A 21,190-nucleotide genomic window follows, 5' to 3' on the forward strand; every position below is an offset into this window, starting at 1 on the left:
GAATCTAAAACAAAAATCCAGAAAATCACATTGGATGATTAAATAATTTGCATTTTATTGCATGACATAAGTATCTGATACACCAGAAAAGCAGAATATTTGGTACAGAAACCTTTGTTTGCAGTTACAGAGATCATACGTTTTGTAGTTCTTGACCAGGTTTGCACACACTGTAGCAGAGATTTTGGCCCACCTTATCCAGATCCTTCAGGTTTCGGGGCTGTCGCTGGGCAATACGGACTTTCAGCTCCCTCCAAAGATTTTCTATTGGGTTCAGGTCTGGAGACTGGCTAGGCCACTCCAGGACCTTGAGATGCTTCTTACAGAGCCACTCCTTAGTTGCCCTGGCTGTGTGTTTCGGGTCGTTGCCGTGCTGGAAGACCCAGCCAAGACCCATCTTCAGTGCTCTTACTGAGGGAATGATTTTCTTTTTTTAAAACAACACACAGAGGCTTTAATTACTTGTTTAATGAAATGTATGGGGCTGATTGTTCTTATGTTGTGTGTGTGTGTTATATATAGCGCTTTGGCAATGTTATTACATTCATGCCAATAAAGCTAATTTGAATGAGGTTGTTGGCCAAGATCAAGCGATACATGGCCCCATCCATCCTCCCCTCAATACGGTGCAGTTGTCCTGTCCCCTTTGCAGAAAAGCATCCCCAAAGAATGATGTTTCCACCTCCATGCTTCACAGTTGGGAGGGTGTTCTGGAGGTGACCGTCATCTTGAACTTCTTCCATTTTCTAATAATTGCGCCAACATTTGTTGCCTTCTCACCAAGATGCTTGCCTATTGTCCTGTAGCCCATCCCAGCCTTGCGCAGGTATACAATTTTATCCCTGATGTCCTTACACAGCTCTCTGGTCTTGGCCATTGTGGAGAGGTTGGAGTCCGTTTGATTGACTGTGTGGACAGGTGTCTTTTATACAGGCAACGAGTTCAAACAGGTGCAGTTAATACAGGTAATGAGTGGAGAACAGGAGGGCTTCTTAAAGAAGAACTAACAGGTCTGTGAAAGCTGGAATTCTTACTGGTTGGTAGGTGATCAAATAATTATGTCATGCAATAAAATGCAAGTGAATTATTTAAAAATCATACAATGTGATTTTCTGGATTTTTGTTTCTAGATTCCGTCTCTCACAGTTGAAGTGTACCTATGATAAAAATTACAGACCTCTACATGCTTTGTAAGTAGGAAAACCTGCAAAATCAGCAGTGTATCAAATACTCCACTGTATTTGTTGTTTTCTATGTAAAGCAGGGATATGTTGTACCAACTCTACAGCACTATTGTTCCAAAACCTTATCATTTGTTTTGTGCGGTGCTGCGTTACTTTGATCTCAGTCTGGTGTATTCTCCAAGCAGTCCACATTTTATAGCTTATTTTAACTACAGTATATAGCGGGTTATCCATTCATGCACGTGACTTTATTTTCTCTAAGGCCAGCTGAAGTTTAACGCATCGAGTTTCCCAAAAGCAGTTAAGGTTGAAAGTTATACATTTGTGTATATATGGTTACTTCACAGCCCTTTAAAAAGACAAAACACAACCTGATTTGACCTTTTTTAATGAATAAGTAATTTCATTCAAACGAATGGCTGCAGTAGACAGTTATTAAATAAAGGCAATTGCAAAGCAATCATCCAATATATTTTTGTGGAGAGATGTTTCAGCTGAGGGTGAAGCAGCAACCAGACACTGAGCACAAATGTAAAGGTTAACACCCATTTTATCACTGTTCTCTAGGTGCAGAACAGAAAAACTGTCTCCTACATGACATACCGTCTGCAGGATGGTGCACTTTCATGGCACTACACACTCAGTTATCTAGTGTAGTTGTGTAACAAAAGGCATGTTCACAAGTTTTTACGTTAAAATGGTGTGTCCTTTATCTCGGACAAAGACTAAAGTCTGGTTGCTGTCCCCGTTCCCCAAACACCCAGTACAAAAAAGAGACTTTACCTAAAACTCTGTGGAAGACGCATTCAAACTCTTCTTTTCATTTAAATGCCATCACATAAAGCCAGAATGGCTGCCAGTGGTACTGTTCATATACTGTACGTAGAAATCTCATCTTAAACCCGCAGGAAATGGCTACTTTCTCACATACCATGTGATGTTTACTTTATTTTCAGGGAGAGGAAACTGGTCATTACAAGTACGCTATATAAAACGTGATTAATCGAAAGCTTACAGTTCAGCTTGTATCATGACGAAGACTTCCACTAGCCATACATCAATCCCTCTCTCTGACAGCCAATAATAAAATACACACAGCCAGCCCAGATGAGTGACAGTCAAGTCTTATCAGTCCACAGGTTAGCCCTTCAATAATCAAAAGCTTGGCTGAAGTAGCGTTTTTGTCCTCCTCTGCTGTTACCATAACCACCGCCGCCGCCACTCCGGAACCCATTACCACGGCCACCATTTCCCCCAAAGCTCCGCCCCCTTCCACCCCTGAACCCTCCCCCTCTTTCACCGCGGTTATTGAACTGCTTCTCCTCCAGCTCTGGCAGCTCTGTGGCTACAGTCAGTTGCCAACGGCGGCCATCCTTCCAGTTATCCTGTTGAAGGATCAAGAAAAGGATGTTAACAGCACTACCACAGTCTGTCCACTTCAACAAAAAATATTTATAGTTGACTTTGGACTGTTCATTTTCACAAATGTAAGACACTATAAACAGTCCACCACAGCTGTCGTTCTCACCTGCATCTCCTTGACTTTGTCAGCTGGGACATCAAAACAAACTCCCTGTAATGAACACAATAAGGGTGAGACTGAGTGTTTCTGTCTCACTCTCTTTTTGATAGGAGCTACAACAGCATGGTCACGCCTACAGAAAGGTTTCACACATTAGCGTTTTGCTTTTCTTCTCTCAATTTGCATTTTGATTTACCACCAGGTTTCCCATTTACTTTTCATTTGCCAAGTCTATTACATTCATTTATGAGCCTATTTTGGAAAAACACTACTAATCCAAGTGGGATCTCACGACAGCACTCAATGGCTATCATCTCAAACCAGTTATTTGTATCCTACATCCGTGCTCAACTTTATAACTGTATCCATCATATCCAATATACTCTTCTGGTACAGAAATTACTTAAATCCCTATTCTTGAACGTAAGCTCATAAAAGTAGAATTTGACAAGATGACCCTTAAGAGTGACAGAGTCTCTCTCTCTCTCTCTCTTATTTATATATATATATAACGCATTTATTACGGCCAGTAGCACCTCACATATGTACATGTTTACACATGTTTGTGTGTGTACATACTGTTCTGTCTTTGAGGAAAGTCATTCTGTGAATGTGGTTCTCAAACTCTTCTCCAAGCTGTTCTTTGATGGTTCTCCAGGCGTAACCCAGATTATGCATCTCCTGAGAACACACCAACTGCATAGTGGTGTAACCCTGCATAAAAAAACAAAAACAAATATAAGGGTTAGACAGCACCTAAAACCACAACAAAGTCACGACGGAATCTAAATGGACAACAACATATCAACAGGGCTGCTGCAATTTCAATCATCCTGCAGTTGGTGTTCAGTACTTGCAGTGTGTAGGTTGTTGACAAGTATAAAACCAAACTTACAGCATCAGAGTTGAGCAGGGACCTCTGCTCTAGACTTGTGGCTCCAGAAATATGGGCCAGGGCTGCAGCTAGAGCATCAACCGCTCCTCTTTCCTCAATCAGCTTCTCAGCTGACGCTCGGAAGTATCCAATAGCTGTGACTGGAACAGAGTCCAGAAACCTGGACAAAATAAAGAAATAAAACATAAAATCATCATTTGCTCATTATTATCTCATTATCTTAATTTCATATATCATAAACAAAATATATATATATCAACTTGGCTCTCAATCTCCAGAATTACCTACCTGACAGCATCCTTGCTTGATGACTTGATGATATCATTAGCGGTAGGTACGCCAACTCGTTTGAATGTGATACCCTGGGATAATAACATAAAACATAGACAGTTTGGTACTTAATTAAAAAAAACATATAAAGGGGAGTCACACAGATTGTACAGATTGTCAGAAAGCTGCGTCTTTGTAAAGTAAGACATGCTTTCATGCGATTGCTAAACTCCCAATAATCCCCCCTTCCATACAGACACTAGTCACTTTACATGGACACTGAACTCTATTGCACTATTACTCTATTGAGTAAGTGTTACTATGTGCACTGTTCATATTGTCTGTTTCACCGGTACGATACATCCTGCTGCTACATATAATTTTTGTGTTTGCTGTTACAATTCTGAAATTTTTTTAAATTAATTTTATTCGGAGCCTTGCAACGAAATCTCGCTCAAATGTACATTGTGAATGTGCAGTTGGAAGACAATAAAGTCTGTCCAAGTAAATTTTACACACTATTTCTGACTACCGGGAAAAGGAGACTTTCACTCTGGTTTTCTATGTAGTGCAGCAACACCTTCTTCAACTCCAGCCTCTCTAATGAAACACTGTCAATGCTCTACTTTTCTGGCTACTTTTGATTCTCCCCTTCCTTCTGTGACTTTCTTGTCCACTTCCATCCCACATGCTTTTCTTCTTTGTCCCTTTGTCTTCTTCGGTTGGATTTAAAAAAAGACACGTACTGCTTTGTTTTCTACGTAGCGCAGCTGGTCCTCTTCTTTCCTCTGGTAGAAACAGATGCAGACTCCAGTCCTTCCCGCTCGGCCCGTACGTCCCGAACGATGTATGTATGACTCCACATCCTGATGCCAACCACAGAGACAGAAAAATGTTCAGACAAAGTAAAGGAGACAGGCCTTTATGAATCATAATTTATGCAACATTGTTAATAAGGTGTGCAGTGAACATTGAATTCTTAATTTTTAACCTCAGTTCTTTCCATTTTAAAACTGTAGCATGTACAATTACAATATTAAATGTAATTGTCTTATGTGAATGGAATCTTAAGATCACAACATATTTATACATCTAAAATATAACATCTACATAGCAAAGAATTGGCACCATCAATAAATGCAAAGATATAGACATGTTTCTGTATAGACAAATTTCTTAATGATTACTGGCAATGCATCACACCTTGGGCGGAGAACACTGGACCACCAGGTCGACTTCAGGGATGTCTAATCCACGGGCTGCAACATTGGTGGCAACCAGAACCTCAAAAGCTCCGTTCCTGAAGCCCTTCAGCGTTGTCTCTCTCTGTTTCTGAGGAATATCACCATGGAGGGTCTGGGCACTCTGAAACCATACACAACACATGAAACACTCTGCTACAAAAATTTGAAAATAAACGCAGAAAACGTACATTTTAAGATTGAAGGCAAATAAATCTGTCACAACTCCCCAATGTTACAAAACTCTCAAATGATAGTTATGAAGTTACAGTATAAGAAATGTCAGTTGATCATTTTACAAATTAAAAAGGTGTAATGTATCGCCGTTGTATGAATTAACTATTCTTAACTGTGAGTCTACCTGTTTGATGGATGCATTCATGGAAAGCTCGTTGGCCTCTTTCTTTGTCTCACAGAACAAGATGGTTCTGCCGTGGCTGCCGCTGTAGACCTGGATCACATCACCTATCACGGCTGCACGCTGTGACCAGTGACACGCTATGGCCAGATGCTACGGAGGGAAGGACACCCAGAGAGACAAAAAGATGAACAGGGAGAGCGGGAGAGGGAAATCAGGGGGCAAGAACAGAGATATTTTCAGTAATCCAGCTGGCTGACTTTTACTTGTACTTCATTACAATTCCACTGGTGTTGATGATGATAAATACCGACATTTTTACCGCGAATGAACTTGCTGGGCTTTCCTGACGGAGATGCATGCGATTGCATTTTACAGTCTCAATTACTTTACCTGTACCTGCTTACAGGCGAGAGATCTAATCCTAAAAACTAAGATTGCTGTAACGCTTGTTAAATTGCACCATTCACCTCGGAAGTGATTCTCTCTCGCTCTCTCTCTCTCACACACCCACACACACAGAAACACACATATACTTACTTCTACAGTTGTTGCAGCTCTCTGTGTTTTCTTGCCAATCAGGTCAACATGTTTGCACTCAGGTCTCATGTATTTCTTGGCCACCTCGTAGACCCAGGGGGGGCAGGTGGCCGAAAACAGAAGAGTCTGTGGATTGGAGTCGGAGTCTGTGGAGGAGCACACACACCTTCCTCATTTTACCTACATAACATGACCCCACTATACTGATCAGTTAATCTCCTTTGAGATAAGATGTTCTTTTATTGGTCCTACATAGGGGAAATTCAAGCTGGCACAGAAGAACAGGGGAATGTTGTGCAAAGAGTAAAAGAAAGAGTACAACACAATAACTGTAGAATCTATGACAATCTGAATAAAATATAAAACATACATATTATCTACACTCAAAAATAGAATATGGTATCCACTGTGTATGTGTGTAAATATGCAAAGAAGAGTTGTGCTTGGTGGGATAAGAGCCCCTGAAAGAGTTGTGCTTTTCAGTTTAAGAGTCTCTATCAGCGGAGATGGGAGACGCCGGGTGGTGTTGTGTTGTGTAACATATATGATACACACACAAAAAACACACATATATACTCAGTTTCACAAACACATACAGATTTACTCTACCTTTGGTATATGATGAAGCCAAAATCTCTTCAACCTGTTCTGAAAACCCCATGTCCAACATCTGGTCTACTTCATCCAGGACAACGTGTTTCACTTTGGAGAGATCGAGTTTATGGTTCTGGATGTGGTCTTTTATGCGACCAGGGGTTCCAACCAAAATGTCGATACCATTGCGAATAGCTTCGACTAGACGGGGGGAGAGGAGTGGAGAGAATTATTTTTAAAACCAATGTGTAAAGAGTGAAGATTGAAACCACACAAAAACAAAGCTATGCATTTTCTATCCATTTAAATAGTTAAAGCTGAAAAGTTATTTTTAATAAACATTAAGCCATCATTGTAAATAAATTGACTCTTTTAATGAGTTGATCTATTTCAGAATTACTTGTATTTGTGGTTTTGCACAAGACTTACTCTGTGGGTTGTATGAGCTTCCTCCATAGAAACAGCTGATAGACAGTCTCTTGATAATGTCTTTGAAGTCCTTAGCGACCTGGATAGCTAACTCTCTGGTTGGAGTTAACACCAGGACCTACAGACAGACAGAAAGGAGACTGGGTCAAACATATTGAAGAGAGCAACTGATACTGGGAGTCTTAAGGCCCATTTATACTCCTGCGTAGGGTCTACGTGCATACCTACGCCGTAGACTACGCACGTAGCCATGCATTTATACTTGTGTGTACGTGTGTCCGTCATTCTGCAATTACACCCCCAAACGGTAGTCGGCAGTAGCGCTACAGCATCCACTGTGTTGACTTTTGCCGGCCGAGCAGGCTAACTTCTGGTTTAGCGCTCTGCTTTTCAAATGTTACCGACCGAATTGATCACATTCTGATAGCAAAATGAATCATTTCACTCGGGTTGCGACGGTCAATATATTGATTCACTGTGTTACAGCCGCCGTTTTGGCTGATAGTAAATGTTACTTCAAAGCGCAGGGTGACGGCGTAGCCTCTGCGTAGCCCCGTAGCCTACGCCATCACCTACGCCGTCGATTTGACGCAGAAGTATAAATTACACTTTACTGATGCTAGTTTTCACTGATTGGTGTGAAAGTGTGTGTGTGTGTGTGTGTGTGTGTGTGTGTGTGCGCGCGCGCGCACACCTTTGGAGCTCGGCCTCTGATTAACGCCACTGGATCCTTCTGGAGCTTCTCCACTAAAGGGATGGCAAAGGAGAAAGTCTTTCCTGTTCCTGTTCGGGCTTGGGCAATTACATCCTCTCCATCATATACAGGATTAAATGTCTTCACCTGAATGTCAAACAGGTGAGAGACTCCCCGGGCTGAGGAAGTGACAGAGAGAGAGAGGTGAAGAAAGTGGAACAACAAGACTGGGAAAAGGACATAAGATTGATGGTAATTTGTTATTCAGCACACCCCACAGCACCTCAGCAGCTCCGAAGCCCAGTTAATGCTCCCAAAAAAATTTGCTCATTTAAGTCCTTAATGGTGATCACTAATTTTCAAATTGAAAAGTTTAATATTTAAATGAACACACCGTTTATGTCACAAAGTGGACACTATTTCCCAGTCACTCTTAAAACTCATGTGTTTTCAATTAAAAGCAGTTGTTCAGACATCATAAATGTTATAAAGTGAAGTTAATCAACCAAGATAAAGGATAAGTTCAGTATTTTTCAACCTGGACCCTAATACACCCATGTTTTTGTGTCTATGTGACAAATTGGGACAACATTTTTTGAGACCAGACTCCATCGTCATTTTTACCTCGCAGAACAAGGGAGTTGCTGGTCTAGATTTTGGGATTGTACCAGTCCACTTCTGGTCACAGGCTACAGAGGTAAAATCTAAGGTACAAAAATGTAAATATGACGCTTACCTTTTAGTTTATCGATGGTGACTTGGGAGATCCTGAAGTTAGAGAAGGCCCCTTCCTTCTGCTCTGGTGTCTCCCCCTAAAAAAATTATCAAAACCAGTCTTTAGGACTGTTATCTTACCCTACAGCTAACTTTGAAGAGTGTCTGTTCAAGAAAACAACCCAAAAATGTTGAGGCAAAGACTGAAAAATCAAGGTTAATGTAATATGGAAACAACACGCAAATTACATTAAATAAGATTGTTACTTTACATAATTTATGAAATGTTTAAATGCTTGTGTGAATGTGAAATTAAGTTACTTTGCAGTTGTTTTCTTACTTCATTTAAAAACATTTCCAACATCTTCTATGAGTTTCCCGTATTGCGGGCTAGCCCACTCACATTACTGTGCCTCTGCTTTCACAACAGGTTCCATGACCAGTTTAGCTTACGGTCAAAAGGACACATTTCTTTCCAGAGGAAATAGTGTATACCGTCAGTCTACAAGTCATACCATTTCTTTTTCACTGTCACTAGCTGACTCTTCACTGGACTGGAGTGGTGTCGGGATGGGCGTCTGAACGGGGGTGTTTGGGGTGGAATGTCCGTTGGTTGCTTCCTCTGCGATTGCCTTCTTTTGCTTCTTCTTTTTTTTCTATACCCCAGGATAAAAGGGGAGACAGTGTTATACAAAGGAGCAGAGTGAGACTGTCTACAGCAGGGCATAGCCAGAAAATATGCATTTATATATCATTCATTATATTTGGGTTTCAAAGACTAGACTAGGAAATCTCCGCAAGTGCTAACTACATATTAAACTTAACGCAGCACTGACCTCTGTGTTGCCTTCAGTGGTCTTCTTAGTCTTCTGCTTTGGTGTTTCTACACCATTACTGTTGCCGTTGAAGTCTGTGGCCTCATCTATGTGGTCGTTCACTTGGTCCGCTGCCAGCTTGTCTTTTTTCTTTTTCTTCTTTGGTGCTGGAGGTTCACAGTCTGGGTCCACCTGCTCTTCCTGGTCCTCCAGCTGCTGCTTCTTCTTAAGCTTCTTGGCCTCCTTGGTCTTTTTCTTTATTCATTTTCAGAAACAACAATGGTTTCAGTTAAATCAAACACTGTGCAGCAAAAAAAATAAGGACCTTTGGCAGCTTGAGTAATTTCTAGTTATCTCATCACATTGCTAAACGAAAAGACGTCTGTTAGTGACATGTTTTAATTATATGTGGTCAGTAGCGTCACTACAAGTAGCGCCGTTATTAGTTTCACTACATTTCTCAGTAGCTTTGTGGTTGCGTCATTATTTTCTGAATCAAATAGCTTTTCAGTAACAAAGCTATTTATTGGCCGAGTAGCGCGGTAGCACACACGCTACATTTTCTCAAGCATTTCTGAAGGATCAGTGAGTGACGCCACCACCTCACACAGACCTGTATGTGTAAGTCGTTTCCATGAGATGAGAGTTTCTCTCTCTCTCTGGCGTTGAATGTTTAGGTTGTTTAGGTTGCAATGTTGCCAGAGCACTAATTCATATATAAACAACAAAAAATATATAATTAATAAATAATGAAATGACATTATAAAAGCTAAACAAAGAGGGGGAAAAAAACAACCAAATACAAACTCCAAACACAAAATATGTTACATTGAAAATATGTCTTGCTTTTTGACAAGCAGTAGAATTTTTCAAAGGAAAAATTATTTAAAATAAGAAATAATATTAAGGATAATAATGTGATAATTAAGTAACTTTATACAAACAATAATGGTTCTCCATTTGTTGCATGAGGAAATACATGTAGCTGCAATGATATGGCAATAAGCAGGAGAGTTTCTGTATGTCTGATTTAGCTTTCTCTCACACACACACTGTTTGGAGCAGGTTTTTAAGTCTTTCTTCTATGCTACTGTGGAATGAAGTTGGTTGAATATAATCTAGGCCTATACTCTGTGTGTGTGTGTGTGTCTGTGTATATATATATAAAAACTATAAAAAAAAATTTAAAGTAGCTTAGATGTAATTAAGCTACTTTTGCCATGTTGCTGTAGCTTAGCTTGCTACATTTCACTGGGGGGTAGCTTCTGTGTAGTGAAGCTTCATTTAATGTAGAGTAGCTAGTAGCTTAGCTCACTACATTTTCCAAGTAGCTTGCCCAACACTGTATGTGGTTTTGTAAGGTATAACATACTGAAGAGGTTAACAAACACCACATTCTAATTATTACAATTAGCATTTGAATTTTGTAAGTGGAACAAAAATCGTTTTTTATTTATGAATAAATCAGTTGTCAGTTCAACACCATATAATGATTATTTTTGATGATCTTAATTATTATAATTACACCTGAAATAAGTTATATGTATGTAATAATCAAATTACAGTTAAGTACATAAATACATTACAATTATTGACAAAGCTATCCCAACTTAAGATTATCTTACTGTAAGTAGAGCTTGAGTTGAGAATGTTTTGTTAAAACATATGGATACTACACAATAAAGCAATAATTAGTTTGAGCTATAATTAAGTTAAATTGTTTGTTTTACTGTTAAGAGCAGGTTGTTTTGTTTATTTGATTAACAGCTGACGGGCCCAGCTGCATAAGACGTCATCAGGTCGCGCTCACAGCGCAGATGTAGCAGCATTTAAAGGTTTCCACGTTGTCAACCCGTAAAAACGTGTGATCTACAGATCGCCTCACAAACACTTTTTCATAACATGTGATCTTCTAGCTAGACGAAGTGGCTGGGTTAATGACGTGTAATGCTCTAATTACCTCAGCAGTGGATCACATTCACGTTGTTTATCACACTTTGTAACATCTGCCCAGGGATTACAGATGAAACATAACATTAGCCTTTTGGCTAACTCTACCGTGCTTACAGTTATTTTAATTAATGTACCCTGTCCTTCTTAAATAAACCAAATACATAATTCATGCCGTTGTTGATTTCACTGTTAATAATATTTCACTACTGGTGTGGCAACATAAACATATCTTCTCTTGGTTTCCTAACAGCTAATGTTAGCTAGCCTGTTAGCCGAAGTTTCTGGTTAGCTCATTCAGCCACATGTTGTCAAACATGGAGAAGCCGAGGCAGGACCTCGTGCTAGCTACGCGGATCATTTAGTCTGTCCAGGCCGACACGACCCACTCAGCTCACCTTTAGGAGTTTAGCCTCCGCGACAGTGTCCACATCTTCTTCCATGGCTTGATCTTCGGTTTCAAAGACGATTTTTGATGGCATTTCTCTTCCCTGTTGGAATCCCTCACCGTAGACACAGGCTAACACACGGACACGCGGATGGAAAGGAACGCGCAAGGCTGCGCGAGGAAGGGTGTTCGCTAGCCAGACATAGAAATGCAAGCCATAGACAAGCACTGCACTGCATATCGTTTGACAAATAATTAATTACACTGTTACTCTCATGGGAAAACTCACTGTAAAACATTGACTGGTGTGCAATAAAGATGTGTGACAGAAATAGTGAGGAAAGCTCAAGCAAACAAGCTTAAATATCCAAGGAAGGCTAATATCGCAGCTTAGTAGGTTCCCTTTATTTTAAGCTTCCTTGGATAGCTATGACCTGGATGACTGAGATACAAGCCTAAATATGTTTCATATTCTGCACTTTAAATACATAGCAGTCAACGCCACAATGGTAACGACAATAATTGCCCAGGAGATGATGCAGTGTATTGTTCTGTGAACATTTGTCCTTTACATTTTAAGCATGCTCACCAGCACAGGTGTCATTTGTAATTGGGAAGCTGGGGACATGTCCCCACCACTTGGGGAAATGGCTGATTTTGTCTCCATAGCTTTTTGAAAGCATCTGTTAGAAATGTCCTTAACAATAGCCTGCAACAAGAAATGTTGACTAATAAATGAAAATGCTTTGAGAAAGATTTATTAGCACAATAAGAAAATATGCTACTCTATTTAAATATAGAAGAAACAAATGTGCATTGTCCAAAAAAAGTAACTAAAGCTTAAAAAAAAACAAGCTAGTGAATACTGCATTATATTCCATTTTATCTTTATGTTCTGATTTGTCACCTGCCACCTGAATTTTGTATTTCCCTTTAAATAAATACAGATTTCCACCATAAATTGGTGCAGAAAATTTCTTCAGAATGCATGAAATTAATGCTCAGAATTTTCCACCCACTCATACATTCAGCACTGAATAGTGTTAAAATATCTTCTCGTCTTGTTCTTGTGAACCCAATAATTGTGCGTTGTCACATCTCATGAGCTAAGTCTATCATCACACCTCTAATCCGAGCCCTTATGTCTCCACCACTTTTCAACACAAAGTGACACCCTTGCTCACCAGTGTGCATGTGAGAGGCCTTCTGATAGTCTGGGTTGCTATAAGTCTAATTGTCTAAATTAGAAATTAAATTGCATGTTTTTTCTGCATGTCTACAAGTCCTGTGTTCTTCTTTGAGAAAAACATTACATAACAAGTGATGTAAATTAAAGTTAGTTGGCAACTTAGATTTTTTACATAGCCTTTTTTAAATTATTGTAAAAAGCAATATCCATTACTTCACATTTTTGCTCCTTAAACCATGTTAACTGAAACATTTAAAGGGCTTACTCAAATTACCCAACAGTTCACACAAATTACAAAAAAATGATTTTACTTATGGTATCTAGCCATGCTCTGCTGTTGCTGTGCTAAAAGGACAAATTAATGTGAGTTTTTCCAATTAAACCATCATTGTAAACAATGATGCAGGACAATTAGAGAAGTGGACAGAAAGATCCTTTTTAATGATCTTGCTTTTATGGAAAAAAAAAAAAAATTTGATTGTACAAATTTACTTTAATTAAATGTATTTATTCTAAAATTACATAGATAATTTAGATTGCACTATATGCTTATTTTTTAGTCTTTCTGGAAAAAATAAGGATGTTTGTACATCCAGCAGTAAGTAAGTCCAGCAAAATAACACAAGTTATTCTGCATGTGCAATGAACAGTGTTGTAAAACATATACTGCAGCAAAAACTTTATTTTCTAAGGCGTTTAAGGTTGAATGGTGTGAGCAGTCTGCTCATGATGATTTTCTACCATGCAAGTCATTAGATATGGAACTACTGCATGGTTCGGCAACTTAACAGTTAAATGATGATGATGATGAAAAACAAGCTTGCCAACATGCACAGCCATGAAAATTATAGGGAGGACAGAATATGAGTCTAAACAGAGCCTGTATGACCAGGCAGGTATGAAACAGGCTGAAAATTACTTCAGACCCCCCACATTCCCTCTTCCTTGAATACGCAACCCTGCCATCAGAAAGAAGACTCCATGTATCAAAATGCAAATCCAATCGCCCAAAATGATCATTTGTGCCAGCCTCTGTTAAGCTGCTGAATATTGTGCAATTGAGCAAGGTGCACTATATATGAGCACTTTGGCACCTAGCACTTAATTTGTAACCTTGGTGCATAGGGGAAACATGCAATAAGCATACTAGCACATTAGCACACTTTACACAAACCTTAGTTCATTAGAGCAATGTGCAATAACCACATTAGCACTTTAGCACTCACATATTAATCCAATGCACCATGTTGTCAATGACATCCTTTTTATTCTGTTTTTATGTTTTCCTCTTGTGAAGCACTACACCCTGTCAGTGCTTCTCAGGTTCATGTTGATATAATGTGATGTGTGATGTTTTTTAATGATTTATTTTTATGAAGCAACAATGCACTGTGCCCAAGCCAAATTTCCCTTCGGGGACAATAAAGTTTAACCTCACCTAACCTACACCAAATATGAGACATCATAGTGTGAAGAGGAAAATATAACTATAAAATAGAAAATATAAACAAAATGTGAATCAGTCAGACGTTTTGACGTTAGGATTGGATTACAATTCACGTTCATGTTTCATAGCCGAGATAAAGACGTTTGTAATAAAGTGTCTGCAGCCTAAACCTGAACACACACAACAACAAGGATGTGCTATCATTTGAATATAAAAGAGCTATAAACTTGGATAAATGGATAAAATTGTACAACTTACTGTTCAGAATACAGATGGTTGCTTTAGTAGAAGCATTCTTATCACAAAAAAACATGTTGCAATAATAGTGCCAATATATAAGTAGTGCCCGAGACACTATCACGATATACTGAGATGATGCAAATTAGGATACATCTTTTTGTTTGTTTGTATTTTATTTTATTTTATTGTTGTTGTTGTGTTGTTTGTACAGTGGGTACGGAAAGTATTCAGACCCCTTTAAATTTTTCACTCTTTGTTTCATTGCAGCCATTTTCCAAAAATCAAAAGAGTTCATTTTATTTCTCAGTAATGTACACTCAGCACCCCATCTTGACAGAAAAAAACAGAAATGTAGAAATTTTTGCAAATTTATTAAAAAAGAAAAACTGAAATATCACATGGGTCATAAGTATTCAGACCCTTTGCTCAGTATTTAGTAGAAGCACCCTTTTGATCTAATACAGCCATGAGTCGTTTTGGGAAAGATGCAACAAGTTTTTCACATCTGGATTTGGGTATCCTCTGCCATTCCTCCTTGCAGATCCTCTCCAGTTCTGTCAGGTTGGATGGTAAACGTTGGTGGACAGCCATTTTCAGGTCTCTCCAGAGATGCTCAATTGGGTTTAAGTCAGGGCTCTGGCTGGGCCATTCAAGAACAGCCACGGAGTTGTTGTGAAGCCACTCCTTCGTTATTTTAGCGGTGTGCTTAGGGTCATTGTCTTGTTGGAAGGTAAACCTTCGGCCCAGTCTGAGGTCCAGAGCACTCTGGAAAAGGTTTTCGTCCAGGATATCCCTGTACTTGGCCGCATTCATCTTTCCCTCGATTACAACCAGTCGTCCTGTCCCTGCAGCTGAAAAACACCCCCACAGCATGATGCTGCCACCACCATGCTTCACTGTTGAGACTGTATTGGACAGGTGATGAGCAGTGCCTGGTTTTCTCCACACATACCGCTTAGAATTAAGGCCAAAAAGTTCTATCTTGGTCTCATCAGACCAGAGGATCTTATTTATCACCATCTTGGAGTCCTTCAGGTGTTTTTTAGCAAACTCCATGGGGGCTTTCATGTGTCTTGCACTGAGGAGAGGCTTCCGTCGGGCCACTCTGCCATAAAGCCCCGACTGGTGGATTGCTGCAGTGATGGTTGACTTACTACAACTTTCTCCCATCTCCCGACTGCATCTCTGGAGCTCAGCCACAGTGACCTTTGGGTTCTTCTTTACCTCTCTCACCAAGGCTCTTCTCCCCCGATAGCTCAGTTTGGCCAGACGGCCAGCTCTAGGAAGGGTTCTGGTCGTCCCAAACGTCTTCCATTTGAGGATTATGGAGGCCACTGTGCTCTTAGGAACCTTAAGTGCAGCAGAAATTTTTTTGTAACCTTGGCCAGATCTGTGCCTTGCCACAATTCTGTCTCTGAGCTCTTCAGGCAGTTCCTTTGACCTCATGATTCTCATTTGCTCTGACATGCACTGTGAGCTGTAAGGTCTTATATAGACAGGTGTGTGGCTTTCCTAATCAAGTCCAATCAGTATAATCAAACACAGCTGGACTCAAATGAAGGTGTAGAACCATCTCAAGGATGATCAGAAGAAATAGACAGCACCTGAGTTAAATATGAGTGTCACGGCAAAGGGTCTGAATACTTATGACCATGTGATATTTCAGTTTTTCTATTTTAATAAATTTGCAAAAATTTCTACATTTCAGATCGTCAAGATGGGGTGCTGAGTGTACATTACTGAGAAATAAAATGAACTCTTTTGATTTTTGGAAAATGGCTGCAATGAAACAAAGAGTGAAAAATTAAAAGGGGTCTGAATACTTTCCGTACCCACTGTACATACTGGTTGTCCTTTCTGTTTAGGCTGTATGTTGTGTGATGTTACGCTGGTGGCAATTGAGTTTCCCATTAGGGATTAATAAAGTTTTCTATTCTATTGTATTCTATCTGTATGTGTTATTATGTGACAATTCATTTTTATGTGAGAATGCTGTAAGCTCAGTTACTAATTCGTTATTTTGACTGTGCGTGTTTGGCTGTACTTGTTTGTTGTTTGCCGTGTGTTTGTTGTTTATTTGGGTTATATATATATATATATATATATATATATATATATATATATATATATATATATATATATATATATATATACATACAGTATATAAAACAATTTTAATCTCTAACAATGAAGTGACCTTGTCTTTTTTCTTTTTTCCCAAGTTCCCGTTCATTACGGCTGTCTGAAATTTTTAGTTTGTTTGTTTTTTATGCCTCAGTTTTATACATTCAGGTGAACAGTGCAATGGACATTACAATACCACCACAACAGAAGAAATTGATATACAATACGAGACACGGCAATAACAGAAAACATAAAGACAGATTAGACCAGGACAAACAAAATAAAATTAAAATACAAAACAATAAAAAAAAAAAAAGGAACAGAAAACACATTGTGTGAGGGAGATAAATTAATAGACTTTTTTACTGAATGATTTGCAAATTATTAAAGAAGTCTTAATAGCTTTTTTGTTTGACACTGATTTAGAGACAGATTCGAAGAGATATTGTGTTTCAACACAAAACAAATGAAAATGTGTGTTTTGGGCTGTCTGAGGTCAAAACGGAGGAATGTTCTTATCCACACATCCATACCAGCTGGTGGCGACAATGCACCAATGCGTTGTTATTGAATAAAATTCATGAAGAAGAAGAAGCGGTCGCGCCGAGTAATTGCGACAGTGGCGTAAAGCGCCATTGTTATGGTTAGAAATTTAACCAGTCGTCCTCTGAGCTAGCTGTTAGTCGCCCTTCAACACAGAAAGAGTGCTCTTCTCGGCCAAAACAGACAACAGCACAGCGTTAAATCATGGCAGGGACAATTGCACGGAAAGCCATTGACCACCTGAAAAGCAAAGATTTCAGGGATTATTTGATGAGGTATGTATTGGAAGCTGATATATTTTGTATTAGCATGCATGCTAAAGTAGCTAGTTGGCGGCGTTAGGTTCTAACATGAGGTTACTGATAGGTAGCGTTAGCTAATGTTTAACAGCCGGCTGAAGTTACCAGCCAACATTTAAATAAAACTCCACCAACATTTTGTGTGTTAATATGTGTTGCATTTGCATCGTTTTTCGCTGTTAGTTAATTTTCAAGGACGATTGTGCTTTCTGTAGTAACGTTAGTAGCGCTCACTTAACTTGTTATTCCAGTATGAGGTTGGCTGTAAATTGACTCTTAACTACACTAACTACATGGGAGGGATATGTTGTAAGTTGCTCTAGAAACACTCTAAAAACTGTCACAAAGCCTTGAAAATGGGCCGTAACTTGTGAGAGGCTTTGCTTCTAACAAGGGGTGGTGATGGCGCAATGGATAAGATGCCTGGGTTCAATCCCCCCACTGTGACCCATCCACCATTGTGTTCCTGAGCAAGACACTTAACCCCTAGTTGCTCCAGAGGTGTGCGACCTCTGACATGTATAGCAATTCTAAGTCGCTTTGGATAAAAGCATCAGCTAAATGAATAAAAATGTAAAAATAATAAAAAAATGTAAACGTACAGTAGTGAACTGGGCTGTTTGAAATGGTGTCCGGTGTCAAGCCTGGCTTTAGAGACAAAGGCTGCTTTTATTACTTTCGTTGGTTTATTTGTACATGAAGCCCCCCTGGTGGCGTCACATTTAGAGTAAAGGTTAAAAAAATGCCACAGTGATGCGAGAGGCCATCTTTGTTTACATTTGTCACAGATAAACATGGTTATCTGAGAGCTGTGTATGCAGTGTCTTGAAAATCCAATTGAAAGTCAAACCAATGCAGTGTGAAAGTGTGAGGCACACATGGCGGCGTGTATGGACTTTGGCACCATCTCTGGTGTTTGTTTGGCTTTCTGTGGTGTGTTTTGTCAATGTGTAGGGAATACAGTAATTGTTTATCAGCTTTTGTTATGAATGCTGTGGTAGATATGGCCATTAATTATAACCTTATTTAGTAATGTGCAAACAAAGCTAATTATTTATGTTCTTTTCTTATCTATGTGACCCTGCAAATAAAACCCAATTCAACAGCACGGTAAGGACTTATCTTTTCTGTCAGTATGTCTTTTTCTGTCTGTGCTGCTGCTGTCTATCAACTTTACTGTTGTGTTTTTTCCCATGTATTTTAGATTTTTTATAATGAGATTCACAAGAGAACTTTCACTATTAAGTATTCGCTGGATAGTAATTGTATATTTCTGTTCAGCTGTACAACCACCTCAAAATAAATGTCCAAATCATATAAAGTCAATGGTCCAAAATGCTATTTTGTCACTTTTGTGTATCTTTACAGCATTTCTGGGGCCCTGTAGCAAACTGGGGTCTTCCCATAGCCGCCATCACAGATATGAAGAAGAGCCCAGAGATTATCAGTGGCAGGATGACCTTCGGTAAGACACGCCGACACATAAATCCAGATGTGTATATATGCAAGGCACACACAATACGTCCATTCCTTCTCTAGTTAACTTTCTTAGTGTTGTCATTTGTACTTTAGCTCAAGGTTACTTAGAAATAAACAGTTCTTTAAAGGAAAGTAGAGCCAAATTCAGGGGTGGAAATTAACTTTTTGACTCACCTGCCAATGGGACTGGTAGATGAAAAAAATCCACCGGCCAAACATATTTTTTACCGGCCAAAATAATAAGTTGCCTTTTTATGTCACGTAAGCATTTGTTTCAGTACTTTTAATAAGTAAGTACTTTTTTTTTAATTATTCTGTCTAATACAAATTTAAAGAAAACACCAGATTGAAATTTATTGCTATAAAATTTACTTAAGACATGATGTAAATTGTCTTATAAACATACAAGATGCTTCTTAATCACCTTAAATCTCATCACTGCTCACTCTTAATCATGCTTTATCAGTTAACTTAAACCTCCTCATTAATTAAGATTTTTTTATGTTCTGCTTCAGCCTCATTTTTAGATCCCTTGGTACAGCGGGGACCAATTTAAGTGCGACACACGACAAAAAACAACGCTGATCCGCTGTTAGCTACCGCCAAAAAGATATTATATGGTGATATTGTACCGAATAAGTTCACCCACCAATGTGGTAGGTAGCCTTCCAACATTTGGCCGCCAAACGCAAAATCTACCCACATTTGACGCTTGGAAAGTGTTAATTTCCACCCCTGGCCACAGTTCTTGTCAGTAACTTTGGATATTTCCTGTAAATGTACCTTTTCTGTCACAGTCTGAATGAGTGGGTCTCAAAGGAACATAATACCTGGCAGAGGAGTTTGTACTGACCTTTGTCAGTACTGTAGTATTACTCTATAATTTCTTTTTTGTGGGCAAAAAGTGTCCAGCAGTAAATGGTTTGTAAGAAGAAAGTGCTCTAATAAACTACTGGCTGTGTGTTTCCCTCCGCACAGCCCTGTCCTGCTATTCACTGCTCTTCATGAGGTTCGCTTACAAGGTGCAGCCACGCAACTGGCTACTGTTTGCTTGCCATTTTACCAATGAGGGAGCACAGCTAATCCAGGGAAGTCGTCTCATCAAATACAGGTAAGAAAAAGGTGTTTTTCTGTCATTGTGAACTGATCATTTATCATGAAACACATGGGGGGGGGGGGGGGGGGGGATTGTTTTTGTGATTTGTATGCACCCTGACTGTTTCTTTGTTATTTCAGAATGGAGAAGAAGATGGGATCTTAATAGCAGTTTGAAGCAGATGCAGAACATTCACTGCAGAGTGGCACCCTGCTGCTTCCACAGACACCTACACCTGGACATCAAAACCCATACATCTAAACATATTATCTTATCATTGAAACCCGTAGCACTTGCACCATTTTGTGCTTCATTTTTAGATTTGAAAATAGAAAAAATTATTAGAAAATACATTGTGGGTAAATGTATAGTCAAGTAAAAACCCTGACAGTTGGATGCCTTGCACACTGGATCCACTGGCTTTTGCAGAGTTTTAAAGCTAGTCTAAATCAATCATTGTTCACAAACCATCTCATTTCAGGTCATCAGCATAACATTTTTAGTACTTTCTTGTCTGCTTAGTAATTAAAATAATAATGATGTTACATAGATAACTTAGCCCAAGGTCAGTTTGTGCCAATATGTCCACACCACGGTCGACTATCACTGGGTAGGCTTATGGACTTTCCTTGATTAACCTTTGCTTAAACACAAAGGACACGGAGAACTAAGTCTTGTTTGTTGTGGCCCGGAGCAAGATATTATGCTGTACAATGAAGACTGTGTGTATGAGGATCCAGTTTGGCATTGTTTTGTTAGAGTCTAGTAAATAATGATTATTAAACAAATGTTTAAATCATACAAAATAAATAAATACATATGCATTTTATGTGGTGAAGTTGCCAATACTGTAAAGTTGTATAACTGGGATGAGACGGTCTAGGTTATAATTCTCCATGACTAGGTAAGACAAGCTGCTTCTGTCAGTGCTGACCAAACATATACTGTGTTGTTGTCATGTCATTCACATTAATTTATTGTCATGTAAAATTCACATTATTTTTCCCTGATTAATGATTTGATTCTCTGGGTTTGTTGAAATAAACTGGCTATAACCAACTTAAACACAGTTGAGTGAGTGATTTATTTGTTTTTCATGAAGTTCATCTTTCCAATTCTGCTATCCTTTACAACGTCAGATATTTCACCAGTTCTGTCAAGGAGGCCACTACTCTGTAT

General features: G+C 39.1%; 2 protein-coding genes across 2 annotated transcripts; one reads left to right on the forward strand and one right to left on the reverse strand.

Annotated features, from left to right (window-relative positions):
* Positions 1–1,555: 1,555 nt before the first annotated feature.
* Positions 1,556–11,762, reverse strand: ddx21 (DEAD (Asp-Glu-Ala-Asp) box helicase 21). Its single transcript, XM_038701865.1, has 16 exons — positions 11,605–11,762; positions 9,278–9,511; positions 8,957–9,097; positions 8,464–8,539; positions 7,728–7,906; positions 7,034–7,151; positions 6,620–6,805; positions 6,011–6,156; positions 5,474–5,623; positions 5,075–5,236; positions 4,618–4,737; positions 3,890–3,963; positions 3,602–3,761; positions 3,286–3,420; positions 2,713–2,757; positions 1,556–2,569 (listed from the first exon to the last, which is right to left on the reverse strand). Exons 1-16 carry the CDS (start codon positions 11,686–11,688, stop codon positions 2,333–2,335), a joined length of 2,247 nt encoding a protein of 748 aa, XP_038557793.1. The 5' UTR covers positions 11,689–11,762; the 3' UTR covers positions 1,556–2,332.
* A 5,465-nt stretch (positions 11,763–17,227) lies between these two features.
* On the forward strand, positions 17,228–21,080 carry mpc1 (mitochondrial pyruvate carrier 1). The gene is made up of 5 exons (XM_038701867.1): positions 17,228–17,412; positions 18,543–18,546; positions 18,805–18,901; positions 19,894–20,026; positions 20,152–21,080. Exons 1-5 carry the CDS (start codon positions 17,342–17,344, stop codon positions 20,174–20,176), a joined length of 330 nt encoding a protein of 109 aa, XP_038557795.1. The 5' UTR covers positions 17,228–17,341; the 3' UTR covers positions 20,177–21,080.
* Positions 21,081–21,190: the final 110 nt, after the last annotated feature.

The sequence above is a fragment of the Micropterus salmoides genome, unplaced genomic scaffold (genome assembly GCF_014851395.1).
Source record: "Micropterus salmoides isolate LMB-PRFRI ecotype aquatic unplaced genomic scaffold, ASM1485139v1 Ms_hic_scaffold_6, whole genome shotgun sequence".
Classification (NCBI taxonomy): domain Eukaryota; kingdom Metazoa; phylum Chordata; class Actinopteri; order Centrarchiformes; family Centrarchidae; genus Micropterus; species Micropterus salmoides.